Consider the following 9,468-nt stretch of genomic DNA (forward strand, 5'->3'; position numbering starts at 1 on the left):
CAATTCATTACGGAATAGTCAATTGCAAAATCCCGAATAATTGTTTTTTACCAGACAAATCCCCATCTCCTATTGATGCCCGAATCTTTGACAGTAAAAACATCTGCATGTCCATGATATAATGTGAGTGTAATAATCCACAACTTCTAAATACCAATATTGTTGTGTAATCATTATTTTCTTCGAATGGATTTTTTCAAAATGTGAACTCTAGTCAGTATTGAATTCCTGATCGATGGCTCTCTTCATGATTTTTCAATGAAGCCCAGTTAAGTTTATGCGTTCTCTCGAAACACATCTCAGACTTATGGCATCCAGGAGATACCTCAGCTTTTACGATTTCTCTGAGTTACCGTTGTATACGTACTGCTTGTCAGTGAAGAGTGATCTTAGTTTTTAGTGGTGGGCACAATTGAGAGGAAGTGACGATTTTGTAGAGTGATGTCTGCTAAAGTTCACTCGGATATGGCAAGCATTATACCTTTAGAATTCATCGATAATATATGATCGTTGAGAGAAGAATACAACATAGATGTATCAACTCATACAAAATTAGAGGTACATCTATATGTACGACGATTGATTTGATTGGATCGAGTAGAGGTTTGTTGTTGGTCGATCATTGGAATTCCTCTTGGATTCGGATGAGTTGGAGTGATTGCTTGCTGCTGAGCTTGTGCGTTTCAATCCATCATGATGTGCGAACTGCACATCACATTTCAGAGTTTTCAGCAAAAAAACGAGAGACAAGAATTGGTGCACTATTTTGGATTGGCAGGCATGTAGTCAGCTAGAGGAATTGCATCAACAATGCCCTGATTCAGAGGAGTTAGTAATGTGTATTCATCCCGAAAATGTGAACTCACTAAAATCTGATTGAAGAGCGTCGTTTGATGAAATCCTTTCAATAATTTTTCTATGCTAAGAAATTATTATTATTAATTAGTTACATCCACACATTTTCTAATAAGTCTTTCATTGTTTCGACTCTTTAATTTACACAACGAAGAAAACTTAAATGGCATTCTTTAATTAGACTGTTAACATTTTTTTCAAATTTGAGTCACAAACTAATTTGAATGTTCAATTAGGTGCGTTTTAATTAAATTTAAATTAAAAACACTCACTACATTTCTCATTTATCTTATAACAGTTGATTTTTTATAAAAATTTGAATTGTTCTCATCGTGAAAATTGAGAATGAACAAAATATTCAAGAAATTAAATTATTCGCCAACGAAAAATTGTTAAAAATTTCATATTTTTTTCCTTGCAATTTGAAGTGCAATTTTTAAACAGTCTAGGTATAACGGATCTTTCATCTCGTATCATTTATACCTATAAATGCTTTTTGTTGCGAACTACGTAAATATCTTGAAACAATTTAGAACGAAATATAATGAAAGAGTGATTTTCGGGATGAATACAGTAATGTAATAACTAATATATTTGATAAAGTAACGGCATAAGCAGCCAATCTATGTCAGAATTTTGAAAGAATCCAAAGTGACTGTCGAGAGACGTAAATTTAAAGTGTACGGCTGGTTGCATCAATTAAATATGACAGATTTTCAGAATTTCGTAATTTGATCTGCAAATCACCATGACAGTAGAAAATATCCATTCTCTTTTTGTGAAAAGAATTTTCCATGGTTTAAGGGAAAAGTTGTGCTCCTTTTACAGCTGACTACCGCCAAAATTTTTATATAGATTCAGCAATTTGGGGAGATTTTCAAAATACTCGTGGAATACACGAAGTATGATTAGTCACAATGAATTTGATCAATTTATACAAATGGAATTTAACTGAGATACTTCCAAATGAGATTAGGTAGCAATGAGAGAAAAAATTCTGAAGCCCACCAGAGCGCATTCAATGCATTTTATCCGCTTTCACGTCGCCGTCGCCTCCAGTAATCAGCTGTCAGTAATAATTAAATACGTTAAATTCCTGTGATTTTCTTCACACTTGACCTTAATGCATTTATGTTCGCATTTCAATGATAGCTATATAAATTATTCGAATTAAAAGAGTGCTAGCAACGTAAGCCATCGCGGCAAATGACTCTTCAGTCTCAATTCGTCGAGATTTTACCTGCAGAATGTACCTGCAATTAAATTCATATTAGTCTTTTCATCCTCGAAATATTATGTTTAGGGAAAATTCTTGCAACCAGCCTCGAGAGAAGATGGAAAAAATAAATAAGAAATTAATGAGTTTGGAATTAAGATAAAGATGTTATATCTGCGAAGTGACTAAGAGGAAAATTGTAAATTTTCGTAGTGAAGTAGTTTGTAAGTAGAATTCTCTTTGGAATGGAGATCATACATAAGAAATGAGGGAAAAATGTTTGATAGATACAAAGACTCTGCTGCAGATAGTTTACCAGTAAAGTCTCCCGGTTAAATATCACATATTCATCGGAAATTTTACAGTTGTTAGAACACTAAGATAATCTTAACAATATTTTCCATTTCATCGATGATAGGGAAAAACAAATGCAATTTCCATCTTTGACATTGTGAAGTAGCCATTGTCATGGTTTTTTTTAAAAAAAGTAATTAGTTTGTAGAGTGTACGTCCAACAACTTTTTTCTATAAGAGTTTTTATACCAATTGAAACGTTATCCATATATGAGCCGCACTGATATCAAGGTATAAGAGATTTTAGCCCCGTTTAATACTCGGTGATTGACAGATCACCTATCTAGCCATGTCGACAATTCATCGTTGTGACCTTTGAATTTTGATGAAACAGGCAAAATAGAGTGTGACAATTAATGTGAAAGTGCTAGCACTATTCGAGGGATACAATTGTGCCGTACGTTGAAATAAAAATTTAACTGAAGGATAAACAATGATGATCCTTGAGTTTGTATGCATTTGACTGAAAATTTTCGACTCGCGTGCCAAGATAATCAGTATCATGCCATAATTTTGTTCGCCCTGCGACTTTCCTTAAATTAAATTCCACGAAAAATACAGAATAAACATCTGTATCTATATCAATTTAGCAATTTTATCACTTTTTTCCGCAAAAGAAAAATATAAAAATAACAGAGTAAAAGTTTGTAAAATGTCGTGAGGCTCGGCATAAGAAAAATTTCACCAAATCTGTGATATAGCGCAAACACACCTCAAAGTTTTGATACTGAATTTTCAAATTGTACGGGCCCCATGACATTGACGTCCAGATGATCTCATCATTACTGATTCACCAGAATATTTTCCGCACTGAAGCGAAGAGTAGAAAAGAAGGAATATTTTTATTCAAGGATCAATTGTCGTCAGAACCAATCCATAATTTGCCATTACACACGGTTCGATGATAATAAACAGAATATATTTCCTGATAAATTGACAAAGAAACAAATAATTCATAGAGAATACGATTGTTCATCACGATTGTTCATGTACCAAAGCTTATTACTGTATTCGTAAAGTAATTTAATGATTACTTTGTATATCGCTGTATCAATTACCTACCATTGTCGTAAAATGCTTATGCAAATTAAATATTTAAATATATTATGTATGATACTTCAACCAATCATGACAATTTTACAGACAATTCATCATTATTTCGATAGAATTGAGCCTTTCAATGACGGACAAATCAATTATCTTCAATTTCCTTCAACAACATTTTTTTTCCTTCTTAAAAAATACAAATGGTTTTCAAATATGAGGCGACATGCAGTATCGTGCCATCAATATTATAATGAAATTATACGGAGTGCATTAAAAATAATTGATTGAAATAATCTTAGATAATCAATGTAAAATAACTGAATGAATTTTTTTCCGTTAAGTGCAAATGTTTTACAATGGAATAGATATGCTACAGAGGGAACGATAAATGATTGAGATTAAATTTTTTTCTGCGCAAATGATTTATAATCGATGGAAGTAAATAAGTATTATGAGAAATGAAAATAAGTAGTACATAATACATGGTGGATTATATGTACATCATTTCGGCCATATGCGACATCTTCTTTGGGATATGAACGAATTCTTCAAAGTAACTTGCAAGTTCATCGATGGTAACGTCACAAGATAATGGTGGTGATATTCTCGCTTGCACTGAGCATGTATTTGTGCTTGTCGATTGGCCAGATGTTGATGAAGTTGATTCATTACTATTATTACTCATACCACCACCCGGAGCGCTCTTCAAACTCGGCATCGTATTGCTTCTAGCGCGTTTAAAACTATTAGAACTATAACTTTCATTCAAACTCGTATCATCTTTAACTATCCGTTCGTTATTAATATTGAGTGCTTTAAAGTCTTTTGTCACAGAGCCATGGCCAAATGTACGTGTGTTTTTTTTTCGTCTGTTCGAAATACTGATTTTACATGTTTCTTTCAGCATTTTACTTGCAATTGATTCACACAATATATTTGTACTCCCATTGTCATTGAATTTTAAAACAGCTTCTCTTATTATACAATTCTTTTTTGGCTGATCGATGATTTTATCACTTTTTGATGGTTTAAAGTTCGTTGTTGATTTAACACCCCGTGGACTGATGAAATTCGGCGTTGCTCGATTCGGCATTGATTTTCTTCTGAATAAATAATTTGTGTCTGATTTTTTATTACGGCCGTTTGAACGGAAGGGATTTGAAGACTTTGATTCCTCTACACTTCCACTGCTGTTTCTGCTTCTGTATATAAATATAAATTTTCCATTTCAATTTAAACATTTTAAGGAGATTACAGGGTGATTAAATCATCTGTCCTTCATGATTTTTTCTAAATTTAATGTAAAAAATAATATTTCGTAAACATAACCAGAATCGGATGACTCATCGATTTCGACACAAGGTCATCTAGAATGTATGCCTTTGAGCAACCGAAACATTCAATTTGGAGAGAAGATATTTATATATTTCCCCTTGGTCTTACGACAATGTTGAAGAATAATCAATCTTTATGATGAATGTCTGGACTACTTTACCAAATAAAAAATAAAAAAGTAGGATAATTGTAACTCACTGCGGACAACTCGTTGACAGTCGATCAATTTCAAGCTTTTCTAGGCTGGCTGGCAGCACCTCATCTGCCATAATCCTGATTCTTTTGCTTTTGATTCTCAGTGGGAACATGACATGACGATGTTACAATGTTGACAAACAAAGCTTGACAGTTGGCTGCAAAAGTTTCGAGAAGTTTCGTGTGCCACGTCTAGGTTACAAAACAAAAACACGAACTTCCAAGTGAAAAATCTAAACTATCCGATTTTCCTTCATTGTTATAAGGCTCTCAACGGGTTACTAAAATAATGATAATCAGATGTCTCAAGTAATTTTCACAATTAGTCCTGAATTCTTCGTTTTTATCAATAGCGATTGTAAGTGTCCTCAATATTGAACTTCCTCAGTGCGGATGATTTTATTCGATGATGCCTATTCTGGACTTCTTCCGCAGTTCCAAAATTTAACACTCTTATTCCAAGGTCAGTTAATAATCCACGAAAAAACAAAGGATAAATATAAACAGACAATTGCGCGCAACTGCCATTTTCCCATTATACATATTACACTGTACCAAACTGTACTAAATGCATACAGTGTGTGTTATGGACAAAACTGTACCAATCCACGAACAATCTGGATGAACCAAGATGATCAAGTGGTCGGTAAAAAAGAGCATTCCACAAATGGTACGAGGGATCGTCATGCTCTCCATATAAATTAGCCATCACTAAAATTAATAGAAATATAAAAATTATTCCGGCTACACATTGTAAGAAATTCAATAAGATTTTTCAGTGAATGGTGTAGCATTTATCGAGCTAAATCGTCATCTTTGGATTGGAAATAATTGGTGTGGATTGTGTGGAGTGTAGTGGGGCATTGCCTATGGTATTTGACACATATGTACCCTCTATGTATCGACGTACATAGACATATTTAATGGTTGATGCAGGAATGAATCGAGCAGCCATTTTTAAACTGCTTACCTGCTCTTAAGCCTCCCTCCTACTACAGTACTACAGAATAAGGGAGTGATAGAGAAAAGAAGAGAACATGGAGGATGAATTAAAAATTTTGACGATAACTTGATGGTCACTGAGTCACCAGCTGGCTGTGGATATGTGCTTGGAGCAGTATTGTGAAAAAAAATATATATACACATATATTTAATTATTTTTGAAGTAAAGAGTGTGGTTGAGAAGAGAGAGGAGAGGGAAGGGTGGTAGTTGGTAATAGAGGTAAACCAGTGTAAGAGGAGAAAGAGAAGAAGTTATAAAGGTGCATAGAAATAGAGAGAGAACGGGATATAAGGTTAAAGTGAGGAAGGGACGAGTGAAGATTTGATAAAATGACATGGTGAACTGTCAACCCCTGTTAATTCATTAATGCAATAAGATGAGGGCATAGGATATGATATTTTTCTAAACCTCAAAGTCGTTGATAATCGTGGACTGCTTGCGAGTCAAGTGTTAAAATTAATATTACCATTATAATAATTGACTGGAGTTAAAATGAAATAAAAGGTGTAAATAAAAAAAAGGCTATAGACGTATAGTTCGTACATCCATCAGAAAAAATCGACAAGGAAGAGGAGAAAGAGAGAAAAAATAATCACAGCGATGTGACTATTGATATGTAAAAGATAGAAGGACCAAAAGAAGACGGATATAAAGGGGGAGAATTCTGTAATGAATTTTTATTACGAATGTTGAGGATTTTATATCATTCAAGCGGTGGGTGGCTTGTTGAATAATGGCAGACAATGTGCACAGAAAAACGCACAAGACAACGGATGGCAGTAGAAAATTATCAACTCCAGTTAATCGTACAACATCTGAAACAATAAGGATTGGTGGTAATATCACTGATAATGATAAAAATCAAGTGGTGTTGGATCAGATGGGTCAGTTGGGTCAACACTGTATAACGTCGTCTGGTAATAATTTAATATCAACGCCAAATAATAACCAATGCAGAAAGAAAACATCATCATTTCAAATAACCAGTGTTACTGTTGGGAGTCGCATGAGTAATGACGCCGGTGAAGATTCAAATGATGATTTGGACGAATCACACGGTGAGGATAATTCTGTTGAACATTCAAGAATTGAAAATACTGATATTGAAACACCGAGCTACTCAGAGGATACATTCTCAAAGGACGATGTGTTTTTCAATGCAAGTAATGCTGCATTGAGTACAGCACCAGTTATACCAACATCCTCTCAATACGGTTTAGCTATTGTACCATCAGATCCAAGTGGTAATGTCAGTAATTCAAGCAATGACAGCAATATCAATGCACTTGAGTTGTCATCAGTTACTGACAACAATATCATTAATTTACTATCGAGTAATACTAAACAAGACACTGATGGTGTATCAATACGTGACGGTGTATCACATGGTAGGAATGAGAGATTCAAAGTTGTTAAAATTGAAAGTACAGAGCCCTTCAAACGAGGTAGATGGACTTGTATGGATTACCTAGATCATACATCTGTTAATAATCAAACCAATGCTATTAATACTGCTAAGACAACAGATCCTAATCAAGTGTGTATATCCTATGGTGTTAATGATGGAGTTGTATTGCCAACAAATGCTACGTCCGCCAATGATGATAAAACCATTGGGGTTGATATGAATGGTCATGTTGCGCATCAGGATATTCATGGTTCAATTGGCATTTCGAATAATCAAACCGGTGGTTATACTGTTACTAGTAATTCACTTCAATCACAGAATTGCCAGCGTAATCCAACAGCATCCGGTATTACATTATCACAACAGCCGTATTTCCATTCATCATCACCGCAGCAGCAGCAGCAGCAGCAGCAGCAGCAGCAGCAGCAGCAGCCACAGCAGCAACAACAGCCACAACAACAACCACAGCAGCAGCAGCAGCAACAGCAGCAGCAACAACAACAACAACAACAACAACAAGCAACTCAACAGCCTCCTCCACCATCCCAAGGTTCGACATTGCCCTCTAATTTACAACCAGCACATCCTAACAGTTTGGGACAGCCACAGAGTTTGCCACAGGGCTCTATTCCCCTTATAACGCAGACCAGCAACAACAATGTGACTTCTCAACAAAATATAAATCATCCCAAGGAAGAAAGCTATGTTAATGTTGCATCGCAAAATCAATCATTGCCAGGTCAAAATGTATGTCAATCCGGTGGAACAAATCCAACAAATATTATGGTACAGAATCAGGGACAGACACAATCTCCTAATCAGCCACAATCCCAATCGACTCAGCAACAGCACCAAATCAATGATCCGATAGCTGCAATTCAAAGAATTCAAGGAATACAAAAGATACATCAGGTTCCAGCGTCTGGTGGACAGCATGCTGCTAATACTGCACCACCACAACAACCAACACCAACGGCAACAGCTGCACCTGGAGCTGGAGCTACTGGCAATGCTAATAATGCTGGTGTTAATCCTCAAGCAACAGCCAATTGTCAAAATAATCTTGGGGCAATGAACTTTCATCAGGAGGGCGCAGAGCAGGACTCTGTGTCGGGTATAGCTGATGCTGCCTTGTTGGAATGTCTCGCTGAAGTAACACAATCAACTGATGACCATCAGACACTCGAAGAAAATGAAAGGTAACATTATATTCGGTTATTAAATAGAATGACTCTCTTGAGTTGACCCAGCTAAAAAAAGTAATATCTAATATGTGACCTATTCTGTTTGCAGTATGTCGGGAGCAGGTGCCGTTGCTATTGATAACAAAATAGAACAGGCAATGGTAAGATTATTCGGGGATTGCTTATCGATAAAACAGCCTGGGGCAATTATGAAATTATATATTTGTGTTATTTTTAGGACTTGGTGAAAAGTCATCTGATGTTTGCGGTTAGGGAGGAGGTGGAAGTATTGAAGGAAAAAATAGCTGAGCTTATGGATCGTATAAATCAGCTTGAGGCTGAAAACTCGATTCTGAAGGCGCACGCGACTTCTGAGACACTGGCGCAGTTGAATCAATTGTCAAATAAATTACCCCAAAGTAATTCAACAAGTGGTCAATAAGAGGAGTTATGTCAAATCAGATGGAAACAAAACATGAAAGAAAAAAAAAACATTGTAAATAAGTTTATATTAAATAATTAATCATAATAATGAATAATATAATCATTGTATATAACTTTACGATTTTTAGAAATTTATAAATAATGAGATTTATTATATTATTATACATATTAGTATTAGCAGAAAAATAAGTAAAAAAAAAGATGAAACATAAATTAAAGCCAGAGCTTTTTTTAATTTTTGTTTTTTTCACGTGAATCAATAATGGTACATTATTTTCTACGGTTTCAGTTTATTCCTATACGAGAACATATATTTATTACTTGTGAAGTCGGAACATTTTATTTACTAAGAAAAGACTTACAAAAAGCTGAAAATGAAGTGGATCAAGGAATTCGGTAATGAATGTCAACCAGCAACTTAAAATGG

The 9,468-nt window shown here is 34.9% G+C and overlaps 2 protein-coding genes across 2 annotated transcripts; one reads left to right on the forward strand and one right to left on the reverse strand.

Moving 5' to 3' along the window:
- Nucleotides 1–1,675: 1,675 nt before the first annotated feature.
- On the reverse strand, nt 1,676–5,569 carry LOC105270146 (uncharacterized). Its single transcript, XM_011310883.1, has 2 exons — nt 5,006–5,569; nt 1,676–4,674 (listed from the first exon to the last, which is right to left on the reverse strand). Exons 1-2 carry the CDS (start codon nt 5,113–5,115, stop codon nt 3,963–3,965), a joined length of 822 nt encoding a protein of 273 aa, XP_011309185.1. The 5' UTR covers nt 5,116–5,569; the 3' UTR covers nt 1,676–3,962.
- A 119-nt stretch (nt 5,570–5,688) lies between these two features.
- On the forward strand, nt 5,689–9,138 carry LOC105270147 (probable serine/threonine-protein kinase DDB_G0267686). The gene is made up of 3 exons (XM_011310884.1): nt 5,689–8,612; nt 8,707–8,758; nt 8,836–9,138. The coding sequence occupies exons 1-3, from the start codon at nt 6,739–6,741 to the stop codon at nt 9,037–9,039; spliced, it is 2,130 nt and encodes a 709-aa protein (XP_011309186.1). The 5' UTR covers nt 5,689–6,738; the 3' UTR covers nt 9,040–9,138.
- The last annotated feature ends 330 nt before the right edge of the window (nt 9,139–9,468 follow it).

Source organism: Fopius arisanus, unplaced genomic scaffold (genome assembly GCF_000806365.1).
Source record: "Fopius arisanus strain USDA-PBARC FA_bdor unplaced genomic scaffold, ASM80636v1 scaffold00079, whole genome shotgun sequence".
In the NCBI taxonomy this organism is placed as follows: Eukaryota; Metazoa; Arthropoda; class Insecta; order Hymenoptera; family Braconidae; genus Fopius; species Fopius arisanus.